Raw genomic sequence first — 22426 nt, forward strand, 5'->3', positions numbered from 1 at the left:
GTTACACCGATTACTGTGTAAGCAGAAAAACCAACAACAAACGCCCACATTAAAGACACTGGACACCTTTGGTAATTGTCAAAGACCAGTATCTCACTTGGTGTATCTCAATATATGCATAAAATAACAAACCTGTGAAAATTTGAGCTCAATCGGTCATCGAAGTAGCGAGATAATAATGGTAGAAAAACACCCTTATCACACGAAGTTGTGTGCTTTCAGATGCTTGATTTCGAGACCTCAAAAATCTAATTCTGAGGTCTATAAATCAAATTAAAATATTTTAGTGGAAAATCACTTCTTTCTCGAACACTATACATTACTTCAGAGGGAGCCGTTTCTCAAAAAGTGTTTAACTATCAACAGCTCTCCATTGATCGTTACCAAGTAAGTTTTTATGCTTACAATTATTTTGAGTTATTACGTAAAGTGTCCACTGCCTTTAATACAGTTTGATGATTATTGGGGAAATGGATGGATGTTTCTTTGCTTTCCACCCACGTCTATTTTGATACAAATTTAGATGTTCTAAAGTGATTCACCATCGGGGGTTTGCGACTGTCTCCGGTGGCGACACCTGTTATTAGACTTATTCTTCGGCTAACTGACGTTTCGTGACCACGACACGCAGCACGCAATTTTGTCATTTTTACCGCGTGAACACTTTAACCAGGTGTGTAGTGACGTCACTGAACCGCAACCCCTCTCCCATGGGTGGGCAGCGCGCCGTATCGATAACCGCTCTTCACCAACCCCTGGAAGGGGATGTGCTGTACAATAACACAGGACTGCTTTATCGAAAATTCCTTTATCAATTTCATAAAGCTGTTTTTAGCAGAAAAATCGGCTTCACAAAATTCTTTGCTAAGCAAAAATAATGTAAACTTAATTAAATGTTGGCTGGCAACCATAATGATACGCAAAACTACTGTGCTTAATATGGAAAGGTTTGCGGTAACACCATGACTATCTCTAATGAGTTGGGGTGGTTCCGAAAAGAACCGATGGTTCTCTACGCAACGAGTTTTTTTTTTCTTTCATTATCTTCTTGAAACTTCGATTACCAATTAAGTTGAGCCCATATTATTTTCACAAGCTTGTTATTGTATGATTATGCTCAATACAACAAGTGATGAGAATAATGGTCTTTGACATTACCAAAGGTGTATCCTGCTTTTAAGTTCAATGGGCACAGATCACAAATAAATGCAAATGATCAAACAATATTTCAGATTACACAGTGCTGTTTTAATAAACAGACGCAACATGATGGACTCTCCACGTCTGAAACACACACACGTAAACTTGTTGTCTTTATGGCATAGTTTGTACATGATTATAATATTTAATGGCGGCTTTAATAACCCTTTTACACTTGATTAGTATAAACCTATGTACACATCTTTTACAATTCTTATTACAATACAATTACTATGAGCTGAGTCAGATTTTTGATAAAGTGACAGTTCTAAGAACTTGTCAATATTTTCTTTGATCTTCTTGGTTGTTTTTACACTACACAAACATTTTCGGGAAGAACATTCCTTAACTCAACAGGAGAGGGAGATGAAGATTGTCCTTAAATTAAGTCCCTGATTGTGGTGTCTTTTTTCAACAGTTGGAAGTCGTGTGTTGACTGTCCCTTTTTGTGCTTGTGCTTTGTGCGTTGTGAAAAGGCTCTACTGCTAGTCGGATGTCTTTCAGGCAATTTAAAGGCAGCGGACACTACTGGCAATTACTCAAAAAATTGTTAGCATAAAACTTTACTTGGTAAGTAATTTTCCACAAATTTGATTTCGAGACCTCAGAATTAGATTTTGTGGTCTCTCGAATACAAGCCTGAAAGCACACAACTTCGTGTGACAAGGGTGTTTTTTCTTTCACTATTATCTCGCAACTTCAACGACCAATTTGAGCTCAAATTTTCACAGGTTTGTTATTTTGTGCATTATGTTGAGATACACCAGGTGAGAAGACTGGTCTTTGACAACTACCAATAGTGTCAAGTGTCTTTAGTATATCCTGAAGACCTCCATCAAATCTCTGCTCATTCGTGTAACCTCCAGTGGGTACAGGTTAAAATCTTTTAAAAGTCTCTCACGGTCAGTGTTGTACATCTTCCCCTGTTGTATATCTTCCCACTGCACATGGTTAAGACTGACCTCGTTGGGTTTAGGACCCAGTTTTAAAGTTCTTCTTTTCAGTCACCTTCCAAAGCATATATGCTTCATTCAAGAAAGGGCATCAGGGCATGTTCGCATGGGTAAAGGGCACCCTGTGAGGAAATTGTAAACTTCTACCGGAGCATTTCAAGGAAGGCAATGACCAGTGGGGCTGGAGGCAACTGCACTCGTTGCCTCCCACCTGAAGTATCAGGCTTGATAGCATTCACTTGAAAGGGGCTCCAAGTCTTGGCACCATTGTTCCATATACGTGGATGGATAAAAGTTCCTTCATACGGGACAGCTGTAAGCTCTTCTTATTGGTGTGGTTAATCATTATATTAACATAATTATATACAAGAGTCACCACTGCATGGAGTGAAAGATTACATAATCAAACTCATCAACATTAGTCAGACCAATTCCAGCAAAGCACCATATAAAGTTTGGCGGGAAAAAATCTCATGAGCAAAAATGACACCATTGTCCTAGACACATAGTTGGAAATTGTAAATCCCGTTAAACCTCGTTGTACTCAGAAGCACCTGCATTCGTTTACCACGTGCACAGTCAAGTTCTCGCGATCTCTCGTCAGGAAGGTGTGTGGGACATACTCCTTGGGTGAACAGTGGGTGTTTGGAAGCAGAATGGCAGCGCAGTTTGTGCTGAAAAATAGAAGCAAATAAAACAATGCAAATAAGTCTTTGTAGAATATTAACCATGATTGTTTTAAGACACTCAGCATGATGGCGAAGAGAGAATCAAAACGACCATCATAAATGTTGTTAAAATAACATGTTTTGGCAAAAATAAGTGTCATTAAAGTACAACGATGCAGCATTCAATTATTGTGGGTATCGTATAAATGACAACACCCATAAATGGTGTCAACGTTTAATATGAACAAATAAGCATGAAACCTGGACCATTGGTTTAGATGGGGGGGGGGGGGCAGACATCTTACCTATATACCCTAGAATATATTTATTTTAACCATTATTAAATGAACAAATAAATTAACAACAAATCTACAACAAATTAAAACTAATAAGTATTAACAAAACTGTTTTACTCACTTTCGAATACAGACGCCCTTCCTATCGACACAACCGCCAACGCATTTTCCAACATCCATTTCCTGCGGGAAAAAAATTATACTTAAAACTGTTTGCTATTTTATGTGTTAAATAAACAACACAAGTTAGCGTTCTAGTCAATATATATAGCTCTATGTTTTCACTATATATGTGGATCACATGGCGTCATTGACTCCCATAAAACAATGGGAAAAGTGCATGCGTGTACTGCGCACGACTCTCAGCCAATGATAGCCTTTCACGCGTGTACGTTTCATCAAAGATGGCGGCCAATTCAAGCGGGTCTATGGTGGTATTTCAAACCAGACACCCCCTCCCTCCTTTCCCGCCCAGTCTCACCTGAACTGTCTCGTAGGGTTCGCCTGTCGTTTCGTTGTGTTTGATGATATAGAAAGAAACCATGTGACTCGCACGGTAGCAGCTTTCGGCACATGCGCAACTGGTGACAACTTCTACACATTCGTGACCTGTTGCCGAATGAACAGAGAAAAACAACCATTTTTTCAATACATAATATAATTTTGAGGATTTCATAGTAATCGTGTACTCTATCAGAGATTTGCCGCACTTATGAATCCGATTTCATACCTGCACGCCGGTGTTCAGTTTGATAAGACTGCTGAATCGGTCTGTATTCAACTTCATGTGGGCTGTAGTGGGCCGCTGTCAGTACATACATTCCCATTGTATTAACCAGCATCATTATACAGCTATGTTCTGATACAATGTCCCCGGCTGTACGGCTTTTGTACACAAAAAAAAAGTTTAGATAAATGGTTAAGATTTCAGATTACGTACCATTCGGACCAAGCACTGTTTCTGTTTTGTTCTGGATTGCCCGACACTCCAAATCAGAATCTGTAAAAGAATAAAAGGGGGGGGGGGGACACACACGTGTCCAAGTGTAAGAACAAACACACTGAAAATGATAAATTATCTCAAAAGTAAATATTCCAAATGGGGGGCAACCGGGGTGGGGCAACCGGGGTGGGGCAACAGGGGTGGGGCTTGTGGGCAAGTGCCCTGGTGCCATCCCCTTCAGGTGAACGAACATGCTGTGAACATACCTGACCCTGCGAAGCATCTACCCCTGCATTCTCCAACATCGATTGTGGTCTCGTACGGCGTGTTGTGATGGAAAACTTTAAATAGTGGCATCCTTTCACATGGGTGCACCCTGGGTACGCACTGGCAATCCTCCACAACCTGCGACAGTAATTATACAGTCATGAGAAATTTAAAGTTTGACAAAAGCTTATCTATACACAGCACATCGTACATGATGCAGAGTTCTCTGTTTTTACCTCAAAGGCAGTAAGAAACCTTTGGTTTTCGGAACCGTCCAATTGTTTTCACGATATTGGTGGCTTACCTCATAATCGGTTGAGGTCCATGTGTTTGCGTATAGACTCTGTTCAAGCAGTATTCTCGTCGGTAAACATGAGTTGCCATCATTACACGGTTGATCACACTGGATGGAGAAAATGAGAAAGAGACTAAGGTAAAACTATAATGAACCCTCGAATGAGAACTGTCATAAGTCTCATGAGCGTAGGGTTTCTTTCGTTTGGGTGACAGAGGGGCTGATTTGCCGGAACTACCAGTTACCAGGGACCAAGTTTAATGAACTGCTTAAGCAGGAAGTATTTTGACTTTCACTTTGACCTCGACCATGCAGTCTGATCCTGACTCTTGTCTCTGACGCTGACCCTAATCTTTCACTTTGACCTCTACCATGCAGTCTGATCCTGACTCTGTTCTCTGGTCCTGGCCCTAATCTTTCACTTTGACCTCTACCATGCCGTCTGATCCCGACTCTGTTCTCTGGCCCTGACCCTTATCTTTCACTTTGACCTCGACCATGCAGTCTGATCTTGACTCTGTTCTCTGACCCTGACCCTAATCTTTCACTTTGACCTCGACCATGCAGTCTGATCCTGACTCAGTTCTCTGACCCTAATATTTCAGTTTGACCTCGACCATGCAGTCTGATCTTGACTCTGTTCTCTGACCCTGACCCTAATCCTTTACTTTGACCTCGACCATGCAGTTTGATCCCGACTCTAAACTCTTACCCTGTCTGTACTATTGCCCTATAAACCTTGACCCAAGCCCTTCACTTTGACCTCGACCACACAATTCGATCCTGACTCTATTTACTCTGACCCTAACCTTGACCCACCTGAGTCAGAGGTTCTTGTCGCCGAGTCCTCTTGAATTCATCCCTGACACTTGAAGTTGGATTCTTGGCAGAAGGTTCAGTCAAGTACGTTCTTCTACATCGACCGACGTCTTTCCTTATTGGCCGTCTGGCCGCTGTATCTAATGAGGGGGTAAAACAATATCTTTACTATTATTGGCTTTATAGAGTTATAGACTGGGCCCCTGTCTTTATCCACAAGGATAACGAGCCTCAAAGAATGACGTCAGACGTTCAGGCTAATAGAGTTATTACAACTAGTAAGTCTGCTGCCACCTAGTGTCTCTGAAACACTTTTGTTGCAGATACTTTCGTCAAACTCGCTCTCCCATTTTTTTAAATTAAAATACTTACGCTCTCGATTGGTTAAATTGCTTCACGCAGAATACGCCCACGCCAACCAATTACCCAACCAATCGAGGGCGTGGGTTTTATCGTTCTCGTTTTCGTTTTCGTTTTCGTTCTCGTTATCGGGGACTGTGTTGCCGGGCCTTTACCTAATTTGAGTGTAGTCCTACTTTATAACTAAATCTACTTATAACTATTTATCTAAATCATTGTGAACTTTCATATCCTAAGATACTATGTAATACTGTAAGCTACTCATATTTTGAGTATAATGAACAAACTTTGTAAAATGTGTAAATATACATGTATTGATGATATACATGCAATGAAATAAATGTGTGCCAATACAAATACAAGGATGTGTTTGAAATGACCTGGCAAAACGGGAGCTTGGTAAAATATCATAACTCAAGTAAACCAATCTGTTCGATCACGGAGGAAGGTTAACAATTCCATGCACTTTCCCGTTCAAGGTCTCGTTTTGGTCTCTCAAAATGTAAACGTCTGAATTCATTAACCAACACTGATAAGCATCTTTGGTTAATTCTGTTCTGAGCAAAATTCTGTTTACCGTTGTCGAATTATTAACTATCGCAAGAACACACATCTGACCGATAGTACAGTGCCCCTTTCATCCTTGTTTTCCCTGTTACACAGGTACAAGAGAGCCTACATTGGAATGTAATTCAGATAAAAACTGAGGGGTTTATTTTGTTATTCCTCCTCCGGAGGATTTTTCTTTTTAATTGCCGATCATAAAAGCCGTTTCACGCCTCGATGGCGGCGCCGTTCTCGTACAAAGGATCGAGGGGGTTGAACAGTACGTGTACCAACGTGTACAATACGAGTTGTTGGTTTGATGCATGGAGTTAACCGTGTATTGGGACAGAACGTCACAATGAGGACTCAAAGCATTCGGTGATAAGCTGGAATTTTTCGGACGTTAATCCACCCTTGAAAAGAAAAAACATCTGCAGAAAACAAGAAGTATGTTTTCCCTTTAACTCTGAACTGTACACTATACTATTTATAGTGGTATTCAAATGCTACTTGTTAGTATTCATTTTATAATTTATGAGAAGTTTAAAACTCGCAGCTTTGAAATGAAACGAAACTAACTAAAATCATATGTATAAGTTACCGTTCTACATTATTTTTGGATTTGAAGAAAGAAACCGGCTATCAACAATCCAGATGAACTTATTCAATGATTCGGACAATATTGAAGTCAAAATTTTCACTGATTTGTGTATAATATGTTGGGATACTCCAAGTGAGAATACTGGGCCCAATTTCATGGCTCTGCTTACCGCCGAATTCTGCGCTTACGATCGTGATTCTCCGCTTACGTGCAAGCGCCGAATTTCTGCGCTAGCCTTATAAGCGTAGAATGCCTAGTTACGCAACGCGCAGAAGCCCAAATTCGCCGCTAACCCGTGAAATACCCTTGCCGTAAGCACAGAATTCCCTGCTTCGGTAAGCGCCGATTCTGTGCTTACGGTAAGCAGAGCCGTGAAATTGGGCCCTGGTCTTTGACAATTACAAAACGTGTTCCGTGTGTGGAGAAGTAATCATTGAGTATGTGACGTATGTTTACATCACCCAGGTCACAATCTCAAAACTGTGATGAGAAAACAGTTATTTTTAAAGGTTAAGTTGTTTTGGTCACAACTTTCCAAGTAAACATAAGTTTAGAGGGTCTTTCAAGTGCGTTGACATTTACTCAATCGGTTAGTTCAAATCCAAACCTGACATTACCTTTATAGCAGAAAATAAATTTTGGTAAGGATTGATAACAAAGTATCTTTTCCCGATTTGTAGTCGGAAAGCTTGCACCCATAATTTTCTTGAGAAATGTTACCCCTCCCGGTCCCCAGAGGGGTTTGTCACAAACACTCATGTTTCCATTTTGATGTGATACGAAAACTAGATGCAAGTATGGTTAAATTTATGACCAATGATGTGTTAAACTCACCCGTCCACCCCACCTTAACAAAATAATAAATAAAATAAAAATTAAAAAAAAGACCTCATATAAAAAACTATCGAAAAAAATATAAAAGTAAAACATGAAATACGACAAGATAAAATACAATTAAAAAATATTACACATAGAATTGTTTTTTTTTTTAAATTGCAATCTTATTTTTAAATTAAACAAAAAATAATATGGAAATAAACAATTTAGCAAATAAATTAATAAATAATTAAATAAATAAAAAAGCATCCATGTAGACCAATAGTTTACCTACAATATGGGTGATCAAGTCCCGTATGACCTCTTGTATATTAGATTCATGGTAGCTTAACGACATACTCCCTTGAGTCCACACTCCCAGTCAAAGCCATAAAGAATATTACCCATTTACTGTATAAACCAATTTATATAACCTTACAAATAGCCACACACCTGTTTTTTGACATTTTTGTCGTTAACTTTTCCTGCATTAAACCACCTGTATGAACCCAAGAGTTGGAGGACATCGGGTGTGTTAAAGGCACTGGACACTATCGGTAATTACTCAAAAATAGTTGTAAGCATTAATAGTTACCTGGTAACGAGCAATGGAGAGCTGTTAAGAGTATAAAACATTGTGAGAAACGGCTCCCTCTGAAGTAACGTAGTTTCTGAGAAAGAAGTAATTTCTCACTAAAAATATATTTGAATTTAATTCGAGACCTCGGCTGAGGCCTCGAATTCATGCATCTGAAAGCACACAACTCAGTGCGACAAGGGTGTTTTTTTTTTCCACTATCCTCTCGCAACTTCGATGACCAATTGAGTTCAAGTTTTCATACGTGTTATTTCGTGCATATTTTGAAATACACCAAGCGAGAGAGAAGACTGGTCTTTGTCAATCCAGACGTGTCCAGGGGTGGATTCACAAAGAGTTAGGACTAGTCTTATTTCGAGTTAGGACCAGTTACTCGTCCGAACTTAGGACTAGCCATGCAATTTATATATCTCCTAGGACTAGTCCTCAGTTAGGACTAGTCCTAACTCTTTGTGAAATCGACCCCAGTGCCTTTAAATACACTATTTACGAGATAACGAGATGCTGAATTATTGTCGGACTGTTGCAAAACACATCTCTCGACCTACATAAGGAATTGGAGTCAGACTGCAGCTGGCCCCCGCGAGACTACTGGTCCTGTGCAGTCTGATGGAGAAGGAGCAGTCGGCAGCCAGCAGCTTCGCGCGAGAGCAGTGATCTCGCGAGAGTAGTATTCGATCGCGGAAACCTGAATCATTTTAAAAGGAAATGTTGCCTTGGATCGGTCGAGTTGGTCTTTGAAAAGCGTTTGCAACCGTTTGATATAAAATGCATATGATTAGAAAGATATTTCAAAAGTAGAATATAATGATCCACACAAGTATCACTCGAAATTTCGTGGTTTTCCTTTAACCTCGTCGAATAACACGGTCGGCCATTTATGGGAGTCAAATTTTTGACTTCCATAAATGGCCGACCGTGTTAGTTCGCAAAGTAAAAGGAAAGCCACGCAATTTCAAGGCAAGTTTGTGTTGATTATTGTATTCTACTTTTAAATCATCATTCTAACAATATGCATTTTATAACAAACGGCTACAAACGCTTTTCAAAGACCAACTCGACCGATCCAAGGCAACGTGTTCCTTTTATTACGCCACCAAGACAACTCTACGTTCTCACCGCGACAGACCATTAACGACTTGTCCAAAAGTCTTGCTCGTTATCAGACTCCGCAAACAGGAAGTTGTGCTACTTCAGAAAAAGATGTCTGAGGCAGACAGACAGAGGGCGCCTTGCACTATTACTGATGAGTTCGAATTGCCGCTACACAAAAACAAATGTAGCTGAACCTGTGGCGGCGCCACAATACATAACTGGCGGTTAAAGGACCTCCGGCTGATCAAAACTCAAAGTCGTTTCTTAATTTTATGCTCACCCAAAAGAAGATTATTCCTTAGCAGAACCAAAGGGTTGAAAATCGAATGAGTCAAAGTCAAAAGAAATCTTTTTTAAAAAAGGTCAACGTTATTGTTGAACAAAATGTTGTTTTGTTGTTGTTGTTTTTTTTTTTTTTGACCACCTGTTTCGCCCTTTATTTTGACGACGGCTACAAAATAATAATCTATGACTGACTGGAGAACGAAGTATAACGTCTCCAATTAACCAAACATTTTAGATAATTTTTTTGTATAGGTCTCCAATACCAGTAATTGTCAACGGCTTTTCCTGGCTTGAATAAACAAGTTTTACTTTTAGTTACCGCACACATCTCTTAGTTATTTATTATTTATGTTTTGAATCAAATTTTTCTCCAAGTTATTTACTTCCATCATGCAAATTAAGTTTCAAACCCTACTTTTCGAATCCCAAGTTAAAATAAATTGATTTTTATAGTAAATGAATTGTTACACCTTTTATGAGCAAGGACTGGGAGTGCACATCTTTTTTGATGAAAGTATTTTTTTTTTTTTTTTTTTACTTTTACCCTTATCAGGACGGCCTCTTTCATTTATATTTGTAATGTCCGAAGAATTAAAATAAAACCTAAAAGAATAAATAATACCCACCGAATCCGATTGTACTAAACTTCCTCTGTCTGTAGCAGCATTTGGAGTTAGTTTGCTCCTCCACGTTGCCATGGCGATCTTCGTTGTCGGCCGTACTGGACAATTCCTCTGAATTTTTCCCGCCTAGCCAATCAAAAGCCGTTTCCTCTTGCTCTGGTCTTCCAGGTGCATTGTCCTGATTTGAAGATGTAATGTCTTCTTCATTGAGAAGTCCATTGTTCTGGTTCAGGGGCACACTGTCCATGTTCAGGGGCCTTACGTCAACCGCTGAGTGACTTTCTCGTTCTGTTGGCACTTGCTCACTTGTTTTGGAGGATGAGTACGTTGATGCAGCACAAAATCCTTAAAAACAAATAATATGGCTTCTTAAATGGCGCTCAAATTTGTCACTCGGTGACGCTCTAGGCACTTCAACATTCAGTATTTTTCAGCAAGATATTATAATTATTATGTGGTGCTACATTGAAGTATTAGACCTAATTCTTTCATAGCACAATGTAATGGTTTACAATGTGCTGTGAATATCTTCTCGACGTAAGTGCATTGTTCTTTTACGTGTGTTACACCGTACACAACACACGGGACCAACGACTTTACGTCCCATCCGAAGGACGAAGCCATCATGGTTCAGTGTCTTGCTAAAGAACACATTGAATCGGGACTCGAACCCACACTCTAGTGATCAACACAAGCTACAACACGCCAATACGGATCCGAAGTGGTTCAAATTTGTATAAAAAAATAGCTATGAAGTTGGCTCACTAAAAATGAGATTGAACAACAAGTCAACTCTAACAACCTGTATAAATGTGATAATAAATGCCTTTTTGTGTAGTTTTAAAATCATGTTTCGTTTGAAAATTTCGGACTGATTTAAAGCTGTACATTTACAAAATAACCAAAAGAGAAGAAGAAAAAATGCAGTAAGAAATTTGCCTGTTACCGACGAAATGTTTGTCTTGCGGCCTTTTTGAAATGAGAATTTCTTGGATTGAGCCGCACCCCTCCCCTAACTCACATCAGATGACTAATCTGTATCATGAGCACTCTCATGTCAACTTCAAAATCTTTAATCTTCACACCGATCCATGAGGTGAGATAGTAACTACTGCATGAACTTCATGACCTATGGAAATTATGATCTCAGAATTGCTTCAATTTACACTGACATCGGTGCGGATACAGCCAGGAAACTGGAACTTAGGCAGACTGTCACTTTGTGTACAACGCTGTAATTAAACGGGCTCTTCCATGGCGTCACGTTAACGTTGTTCTAATAACCAGCCGTCTGAAGTTGGTTTATCACATAAACCAACTTTAAAGCCACTGGATACTAATTGTTAGCATAAAACTTATTTGGAAGGTAACGAGCAATTTGCAGAGGTGTTGATAGTATAAAACATTGTGAGAAACGACTTCCTCTGAAGTAACGTAGTTTTCGAGAAAGAAGTTAATATTTATCACTAAAATATTTGAATTTGATTTCAGACCTCAGAATTAGATTTTGAGGTCCCGAAATCAAGCATCTCAAAGCATCCACTTCGTGTGAAAAGGGTGGGGGGGTTTTTCTTCTCATTATTATCTCGCAACTTCGACGACCAATTATGTTCAAACTTTCACAGGTTTGTTATTTTGTGCATGATGTTGAGATACACGAAGTGAGAAGACTGGTCTTTGATAACTACCAAAGTTGACCTGTGTCTTTAACTCAGACAAACCTTCCTTAGATTAGAAGAAACATTCCATAACAGCCAACATTCCATAACTTTACGACTGATGCCCACTCAGTTGTTGTGGTTTAATTTGGCTTAGCAAATAAATGATCTAAACATAACTTTCTGCATACAGATTTAAAGGAAATTTGGTCCATCATTAGGGACAATAATATCATCGGTGAAGTGTTTAGGTTTTTTTTAGGGAGAGATATAATGATCAATCATTAACTCTGAACTAAGCGGTAATTGAAGATAAGCAACAATGGGAGTGAAGTGACCTACCATGTCTAACCGCCTGGCTGATAACAATGAGTATGAACAACAGGTTGCGTCTTCTACATCGCAATGATGAGAAAGTAGCCTGTCTGTCGCGCGCCGTGCCCATAGCTAGTAGAAACTTATCCCGAGATCTCCACACGAAAAAGTCAACAACAAAACTTTTCACTTCAGCCAACTTGCCGTCTGGTATTTCCACATTTAAAGCTCGCTATTTTTACGGCATCCGGTTTTCGTCGTGCCGGCTGGTGGCTGCCCACGGAAACGGTTTTCCGTTTCTGTATTGAGATAGAATGGAACATGAAAAGGCGTGGCGATGTGTATCCAGTGGTGTTGTGTTGATCTGGCAGCAGCGAGCGAGGCGAGACGGGGGGATCTTCCCTGCAGGCTCCGGTGAGGACGATACACTGATGGCTGATAAATCGGAGCTGCGCTGGATGGGTAAAAAAAATGTTGCCCAGATCGGTCGCCCATTACCGCTGACTTTCCGCTTAATTAGACTCCCTTTATCCTTCTATGAAGGGACGCAGACACCAAGTCTAGACCCGTCTTTTGCCGGCGTGTCAGTGTAGCACGGTGAGTGGCGGCAGCATCTCTGTCACAGGGGCTTCACGAGCGGACACTTAGAAACTTTTTTTTGACAAATTAACGCAGTCAAGTCTCTTCTCTCGCGATGAGCTTGTATTTAAAGGCATTGGACACTATTCACTCAATATAATTGAAAGCACAAAAACTGACTTTTGGTAGCGAGCAATGGAGAGCTGTTAATGGTATAAAACAGTGCGAGAAACGGCTCCCTCTGAAATAACGTAGTTTTTGATAAGGAAGTACATTTTTCAGTCAAACGATAGGAGACTTCAGCTGAAGCCTTTTGATGTACATCTGTATACATCGGCTAAGCACAGAAAATTTGTGCAACAAGGGTGTTTTTTCTGTCATTATTCTCTTGCAAATTCGATGACCAATTGAGCCCAAATTTTCACAGGTTTGTTATTTTATGCTTATTGATGGAATAAACCAAGTGAGAATACTTGTCTTTGACAATATTGTTATCACAACGTGGCCAGTGCCTTTAAGGGAAGTGTGGCAGATGATTTCCCGAAAGTCAATGAGCATTACCAAGCAGTTTTTGTGAGCAATACTCTTTTGAGTTGAACGCTCGACTGTTGGCTGGCACCATTGGATTAGATAAGCGCTTTTTGAAGTCTGGCTCCGACGGGGTGAAATGGAGTGGGGTGATTTAAGTGGATTACAGTGGGGTTTAACCTGTACAAGCTGATGTCATCATTTACCTGTATCGTAACTCGTATGGGGAGGAACATTTAAAGACACTGGACACTATTGGTAATTACTCCAAATAATTGTTAACAGGCAATCTTACTTGATAACGAGCAATGGAGAGCTGTTGATAGTATAAAACATTGTGAGAAACGGTTCCCACTGAAGTTTAGTTTTTGAGGTAGAAGTAATATCTCACTCAAATAATTATTTGAATTGAATTCGAGACCTCTGAAATCACACAACTTGTACGACAAGGGTGTTTTTTATTCCATTACTATCTCGCAACTTCAACGACCAATTGAGTTCAAATTTACACAGATTTGTTATTTTGTGCATTATGTTGAGATGCACCAGGTTAGAAGACTGGTCTTTGACGATACCAAAGGTGTCCAGTGTCTTTACAGGCAACTTCGGCGATCAGACCTGTTGATGAGCCCAAATGTTCACATGTTTGTTATTTTGTATGCATATGTTGAGATACACCAAGTGAGAATACTAGTCTTTGACAATTTTCAACGGAGTCCCGCGCCTTTAAGCAGACTTGTTTGTTTGCATAATATACTCATACTCACAAATTCTTGTTTTGGAAGCCGACCGAAGTCCAGAACTTCGGTTCTGGGTCAAAATCAGTTCTCCCACATTCCATGGATTATTTCAGACAATAGATAACATGTTTTACACAATGGTTTGTTTGTCAATAGATAATTATTGCCCAACAGCATGAGACAATTTGGAGGCCTGAAAATCGTTTAACTATTTTGTCGAAGCCCCGTATAATTCGATCACCAAAACACAAACATGCACTCATTAGAGGAGAGGTTATTTTGAGAAACCAATAATTGTTCAGTGCAAATGAAAAAAATTAAAAATGCAAATTAGTCCTAAATTAGGAAGATGGTGAAATCGACGGCTGGACACGCTTGGTAATTGTAACAAAAAAATATTCTCACTTGGTGTATCTCCACATTTTGTATGCATAGAATAACAAACCTGCGTGAAAGTTTTGGATTATTGGTCATCGAATTTGCAAAAGAATATTTAAAATAAAATAAAAACGTGTATTAATGTTTTGTGTGCTTTCACAGCACAATAAAATGCTCCAGCTGAAGTACTTTACTTTTTAAAATGTTAGGATCATTTTATTTGCAACTTCATACGGTAGGATTCGTTAAAGAAAAAGATACGTTAAAACTTAGTAATACAAAATTCAGTGAGAAATTACCTCACCTATTTGAGCGCGAAATTACCTTTAAATACCAACCCCTGAGGTGTGTATTACGACCGACACTTGTTATTCACTCATCAAGTGTTCCCATCACTCACAATAACCACAGTGGTGAGTAAATAAGACAAAATGTATTCCAAACGGAAATGGAGGTTGTATACATGTCAATATCAATAACGGCAAAGGATGAAGCCCATTGCCTACCACATGTTACTCATCGAAGGCAAGTTTGTGTCTCCATTCGTCAGATGCCACTGTCGACCTTTATCATGCTGTCACCATCTTGTTCATGTTCCCTGTTTCCACTAACAGTAATGCTAACATTCACTGCGCATGGCACCAGACTATTATTTCGTCTAGCCTCAGTTTGGTTACAATGAGTTGGAATGGAGTAAAATAAAGATGACCACATGAAGGTCTATTTTCCATTCGACGTAAACACACAGTGAACGTTGCTGAACAGAATCAAGAGATAATGTGTATCTAAAACGAGTCCGAGTGGTGTCAGTTTCACCCTGTTAAGAGTTTAAAGGCACTGGACACTATTGGTAATTTTTAAAGACCGGTGTTCTCACCCGGTGTATCTCAGCACATGCATAAAATAACAAACTTGTGAAAATTTGAGCTCAATCGGTCGTCGAAGTTGCGAGATAACTATGAAAGAAAGAAAAACACGGTCACACGAAGTTGTGTGCTTTCAGATGCTTGATTTCGAGAACTCAACATCTAATTATTCGGAGGTCTCGAAATCAAATGTGTTGAAAATTACTTCTTTCTCGAAAACTACGTCACTTCAGAGGGAGCCGTTTCTCACAATGTTATCAACCTCTCCCAAGGTTTTATGCTAATAATTATATAGAGTAGTTACCAATAGTGATCCACTGCCTGTAAAGGGGACATTATTTTAAGCTTTCTGGAATCTGAAGTTGTATGTTCCGATCTTGCCCTACAAAAAAAGATGAATCTTACACAACATTGATGACGTCATTAGCAACCCATCTATAAACAAAATTTCAAAAATGGAAAAAACAGACGTTCATCATGTTCCAACTGATTGCTTATAGGAAAGGTTGATGTACTTTGCCTGTGGGGCTCCCCCACGGGCCTTCCGTATTTATTGTTAGTGTTTGTTTTATTGGCGGTTAACTTCTTTGCTCTTTCCTACTTTCTCATGTTACAATATAACAAAACAACAAAACGAAAGAGCTATTTACGTAGGAATATCATTTACACAAAGATGGTGTTACCCGGATCCTCTTTGAAAACTTTCAAAACATAATTGATTGATGTTTTTTTCTGTATTCACAGAAAAAAAATATGTTTATCACCGAAATTCATCGAAGTGTTAAGTTTTGTCCAACAAGTCGAATCGTTTGAGGTGCCGATGTGGCAGGAGATTAGACTTCCCCAAGAGTTGTGTGTACTTCGAGGCTCGTGAATAACGCCAGAGACCGGGGCCGGCCGCCGGCGTGCACATTCGCCTTTGACCTACAATCATTTCACATAATATAGATACGCAGTCAAATTCTATGGCGGACTTGAAAGGAGTGTAGTGGTTGGGAATCTATGGAAAGCTCAGGCCACTGCACGTTTATACAATGATATCATTGTATCCAATGGAATCACTGGATCTGAGTAGCAGGTACCTGTCTTTATCCAATGGAATCACTGGATCTGAGTAGCAGGTACCTGTCTTTATCCAATGGAATCACTGGATCTGAGTAGCAGGTACCTGGCTTTGTCCTTGCTGACAAAGACAGGGACCCAGACTACTTCAGCTCATCATAATTTCCAATGGGGGACAACATCTCCAGGGGAATTCTCCAGTTTAAATGGAGTTCTTTTAAGCGGGGAAAAATCAGAGAAATTAATTATAAAATAAATTTATAATGATTTTTTTTTCTTTTTCACTCATTAATACACGATGCAACTTGAAAGGTAACTACAGTTATTACAATATTGAAATGTTTTTTTCTTAAAGGCAGTGGACACTATTGGTAATTACTCGAAATAATTATTGGCATAAAACCTTACTTGGTGACAAGTTATGGGGAGAGATTGATGGTATAAATCATTGTGAGAAACGATTCCCTCTGAAGTTGCGTAGTTTTCGAGAAAGAAGTAATTTTCCACGAATTTGATTTCGAGACCTCAAGTTTAGAACTTGAGGTTTCGAAATCAACCATCTAAACGCACACAACTTCATGTGACAATGGTTATTTTTCTTTCATTATTGGCTCGCAACTTGGATGACCAATTGAGCTCAAATTTTCACAGGTTTGTTTTTTTATGCATATGTTGAGATACACCAACTGTGAAGCCTAGTCTTTGACAATTACCAATAGTGTCCACTGCCTTTAATCTAAATATTAACTGGTCCAACACTTTAAATACGCAAAGTCATGTACGATTTTGTTAGCCTTGACTCTTATGACAAAAATAAAATAAAATAGGGGGGGGGGGGGTTGTCATAAGTACTATTTTCAAAACACCAAAGATATCTTTCACATCAACAGTGGATGATATCCTTTTGTAACCGGAAACCAAAGACACGCATCATCACCGTGCATTATACTCTTAATCCCGGAACGTCCTTAAATGGATTAAATGCTCCACTGGCTCTAATCCCTAAATAGTCAATAAGGTAACAACTCCCCCCCCCCCCCCCCCCCCGCCCCATAAAAAAAAAAAAACCCAAAACAAAACAACGAAACAACAACAACATCCAACCAAATAAAATGGATGGGGGGGGGGCAGAACTTTCTGCCACGTACACCGATGTACCAGGGAAATCTGACCGCCGGAGATTCTGTTCTATTAGCTGCTGAAGGAGGATGTTTCAAAAGAGGGCGCTATCAGAATGAGCTCGTACACACTTCTCCGTGGGGCGGGGGGGGGGGAGGGCTGAATATCTGGGGGAAATGAAATTCACTATTTTCACAAAGTTCCAACAATTACTACCCACTCCACTCCCAGTAATTGTGAGAGCAGTAGTCTAGCCACGTAAGCGCCGCTAAGCAAGCGCAGATCAGTAGTCGTATGGCGAAAAAATTGCTTCTTCTTCATCGTGTCCTTCCTATTATTTTATGGTATCCTTGGGACTGGTCCCAATTTGAGTGTCCTGATTGGGGCGTCCCAACTATAGTTGGGACTGGTCCCAAAAGGGGGCAAGTTGACTGGTTTCCATCCTAACTATAATTCAGACAGTAGTAATCGACAGGCAGCCAGATATTCAATATTCAACCAGCCAGATTCAATGTTTAACCAGCCAGATATTTAGTTATTCAATATTCAATTATATTATTGTGATCAACATGCATGTCAGACTTAAAAAACACATCAAGTTCCACAGACACATCAGACACGAAATGTCATTGAAATGAGGAAATTCTCATTCAGTGCACACTATCGCAATGGTTGCAACAGGCCACCGTAGAAACAGTGCAGTGAAAAATGTGGGTTTTTCCAGTTGTGAGAAATTGCTACATTGCATTACGCACGGGATTTTAGCAGATATCTGCGTGTGTCGAGTTAGCCTTGCTCAAGGCAGTCGCATTATTCGCTCCGAAAAGACGCAGCTGTAAACCCACCCGCCGTATACCCTGTGCATGGTGTGTGCGATTACACCGAATGACCAACACGTATACACACTGTCACATCGCACGAATACTGTTCACACAAGTCATCGCACCCGTACACCACTAACCGCATGCGGAGGCCGTCAGGCCGACAGCCTTGTCGGATCTGTATCTTCCCGTTTTAATGTGTTGTATTGAAAAAATTCCAATAGTGGACGAAATTGGGGGGGCTCGAGGATATGCTAGTATGCAGCTCATGAATATGTATATCGTTCGTCAGACCTATCAGACAACACAGGATGCGAGGCAAATGAATTATTCATTTTGACGTCCAATCACGCACTTCCCTTATCACGACCTTTGGACCCTATCAGGCGTCTGTGGTGGTGGTGTGTGAGGTAAACATGTCTCGTCTTTCGCGGGCATTATGGTAATGAGCTGACCGTGGGAACTCTTCGCTTATTATAGTAATGAGGTCAGTGGCTTCAACACAGATCCTACAAGGCTGTCGGCCTGACGGCCTCCGCATGCGGATAGTGTACGGGGGCATCGTGTCGTGCGATGTTGCGCACAGTGAATACGGGTGGGTTTTACGCACAGTGAATACGGGTGGGTTTTTATACAGCGGCGGTCTTTTTTCGGAGTGAATAATTCGACTGCCTTGAGCAAGGCTAGTGTCGAGTTGGCGAAGGGGGGTGCACTGCTATACGAAATAAAGTTTAGCGGAGTTTTTGAAGTTTGTGTTTTTTAGGATCAACAAATAAAGGCCCGTAACTAGAATGTGATTGTATACCTTACATGCATGTGCATGTACTTGCATTGACTGTGTATCTCTGTGAAATGAATGTAGGTCAAAGGTGAAGATACACGCCGGCTGGAGGCCAGTCTCTGGCGTTACTCACAAGCCTCGAAGTGTAACGTCAGATGTTCAGGCTAACTTACTGATTGTAAAATGAACATTGGTTTATTTCATCAGATAACAGGAGCCCATTCTAATCAAGATGGCCGAAGCTGCACTACCCACCACAGAGACCACATGCAAGATTAGCCATGTACACATCGAATGCCCCATCTGCCTGAGTCGGTTCACAGACCCGAAAATCCTGGACTGTCTGCACAGTTTCTGCTTCAAATGTCTTCAGGAACTTATAGACAAACAGGATCCGAAGGCGGAAATTATTATTTGCCCAATGTGTAAAAAAGAAACGTCAATCCCAGACGGGGGATTGTCGGATCTTCTTGGCTGCTTTTTCTTGAGCTCGCTTATTGATGACGTCATCAATCTTGAAGGTCCGAAGGAGGACATTAACCCACCTGTCTTGACTTGCGGCTGGTGCGACGAAGGTCTTGAAGATGTCTCACGGTGTGTTGACTGTGATGCAAATTTTTGCAAAACATGTCTGAAAAACCATGCAAAACTAAAAAATAACAAGCATCATCAAATCGTTGATGCTGTCGGCTTGTCAAATGAGCGACCCAAAGACAAGAACAAAATTGAAGCACAAAAGTGCCGAAAACACAGCGACCAGGACCTGTGTTTCTATTGCGATACGTGTGATTTACTTGTGTGTCTCAAATGTGCGGTGTTTGATCACCGAGCGTCAAGCCACAATCTCTCTGAGATCAATGATTCCATTCGATCTTATCGTCGAGCTGTTGATGAAGCCTTGCAGAAGTTTGATGAATGTCGCAAGCAATTCCAAAAAGTGGATGACTCTATCAAGCACTCGCATCGTAGATTACAGCTCATGGTCGACCGGGCTCTTCAAGGTATTGTGGCTAAGGAGGAAGAAGAAATCACTAAGATAAGAAATGCATCTCGCCTCCTTCGAGAAAGAATCACTCAAATCGGTCAAGAAAGAGGTGAGGGATTTGAGAGCATCCAGAGCAGCAATCACGATAAGATGAGCCGTGCAGAGCAGATCGTAGCTTCAGTCAATGACTTGATGCAACATGCTGATAACTTTGAGCTGCTGGACCTCAAGCCAAAAGTTATGCACAACTTAGACTTCCACAAAGAGCTCCAGTTTCAACCAGTGCAGCATAGCAAGTCAAATATCGGGTTCAAAGGTCATGAAATCGTCACTGATGCAGATCTCGGTGAAATACTAGAGGAAGAGAAGTGGGAGGTGAAGACAGAGTTTGGTAAAGAAGGGGAAGGTAAGGGAGAGTTCGAGCATGCATGGGACGTTGCTTGCTTCAGCAATGGTGACACTGTCGTTACTGATATAAGCAGGTGCCTATTATCCACTTTTACACCAAAGGGTAGTTACAAATCTACTGGTGTTCAAAGTGAAACAGAGGACGGTAAACTAAAACAACCTGTTAGTGTTGCGGTGACCCCTGATGACCATCTTCTGGTTACTGATTTACAGGATGTAAAGGTTTACGATAGAGAACTGCGATATATTCGTCAGTTCAGACCCTCACAGAATCAAGTCGAGGGGAAGTCAGAGAGTCTACTTCGTGGTATTGCTGTGGACCACAAAGATCGAATTGCAGTGGCTGACTGTAAGAGACAAGCAATATCCCTCCATAATATGGATGGATCCATTATTTCCACAATACGTCATGACGATATTAGTATCAACTGCTTTCTATCTGTATGCAGCAAGGAGCGTCTGGTTTTTACAAACTACGAGAAAATGAAACTAGTTTGTCTGGATTTCATGGGAAACGAGGTGTTCAATATCAGCACCTCCATTGGCGGCAAACCTGCAAAACCTCTTGGTGTGTGCTGCGACGATGCTGGAGACATATATGGGTCTGTTTTATTTGGCGACCGGGGAACCAATGAGATACATCATTATGATGCATCAGGTGAGCACATCGGCTGTGTAGCTCGTGGCTTGTACTTTCCTCTTGGCATGACGTTTACCCCTACTGGTGACCCCATCGTGGCTGATTTAAACTCGGTCAAGGTCTTGCATCGTTTTTGAAGTGTCAGTGACGTCATGGCCGAAAATGATGCAATATTGTGAATGATAAGGAAAATAACAACTTACAAAGTTAGTCAATAATAAATAAACGAGAGACTTTACCAAGTCATTCGACAAGAATGTAAATAATCTGTCCGGACAAAATGTACATTCAAAATATTATTCAAATGTACCAATAACTTTATGATTGTTCGACTCTCGCTTTGCATTGAGTCATTTATAAAGTAATGTCCCGATGTTCCGGGTAACCAAACAAAAAGGTGGTATGACGTAATATCGTGACAATTATTGTGAGCATAGAGGTACATCACAACCAGAGACCGCTCAGAAGAAACTCCAAGCTTCATGTTCAGTTATCTAGCTAGGAAAACGTGGTTTTTAGAATCCATGTTTTTCCATTTGATACGCAGCCACCCTGATTGCAAAGAAGGTTAAGAGCTATGCATTGTGGTTCATGATTAGCAGCTCTCATACATGTAAATACCGCACCATGAGAAGACAACGTCTCCAGTAAGAACCGTAACCAAGTCTGATAAATCACTTTAGATTGTTGACAGCAAACCGAAGCATTGACACGAGATACTAACAAGGTTGTATGGATCCCAGATCCGAAAAATGGCCAATGGTGTCAAGTTAGTATCGAATTTCTCAAGAGTGAACTGTGTGAAAAGAGAAATAAAAGACGTAAAAATTATCTTATTATGGTTGCTATCCGCAAACTTTTAACTTACTTTTAAACCATTTACAGCTTTTAAATTTAAGTGCCCTTTGATTGCCTTTATGCTTCAGACCGTATGGCCTTATTATAATCACGCCACGTTAAAAAAAAAAAAAAAATAAAGGTAAAAGCCTTCACTTGATAAGTAAACAATTAACAATTGAAGTAACTGATGTTATCACTCTTCGAAAAATCGATGCAATTTTTGAATAATAGTACAGTTTTACTTCAGACATGCCATTAGATACAGAGGCAATGCTAGGGCGCCACCTTCAGACACGACAGTTAATAATGTTTAGTGTATAACACAATGCTTCCTAATGAAG

The 22426-nt window shown here is 40.3% G+C and overlaps 2 protein-coding genes across 2 annotated transcripts; one reads left to right on the forward strand and one right to left on the reverse strand.

Annotated features, from left to right (window-relative positions):
* On the reverse strand, positions 1-12970 carry LOC139953334 (uncharacterized). The gene is made up of 9 exons (XM_071952838.1): positions 12366-12970; positions 10369-10710; positions 5442-5581; positions 4632-4730; positions 4327-4465; positions 4058-4117; positions 3599-3726; positions 3239-3300; positions 1-2827 (listed from the first exon to the last, which is right to left on the reverse strand). The coding sequence occupies exons 1-9, from the start codon at positions 12466-12468 to the stop codon at positions 2698-2700; spliced, it is 1203 nt and encodes a 400-aa protein (XP_071808939.1). The 5' UTR covers positions 12469-12970; the 3' UTR covers positions 1-2697.
* Positions 12971-19434: 6464 nt separating this feature from the next.
* On the forward strand, positions 19435-22202 carry LOC139953077 (uncharacterized). The gene has a single exon (XM_071952481.1). The coding sequence runs from the start codon at positions 19445-19447 to the stop codon at positions 21380-21382; it is 1938 nt and encodes a 645-aa protein (XP_071808582.1). The 5' UTR covers positions 19435-19444; the 3' UTR covers positions 21383-22202.
* The last annotated feature ends 224 nt before the right edge of the window (positions 22203-22426 follow it).

This window comes from Asterias amurensis, chromosome 21 (assembly GCF_032118995.1).
Source record: "Asterias amurensis chromosome 21, ASM3211899v1".
NCBI lineage: Eukaryota > Metazoa > Echinodermata > Asteroidea > Forcipulatida > Asteriidae > Asterias > Asterias amurensis.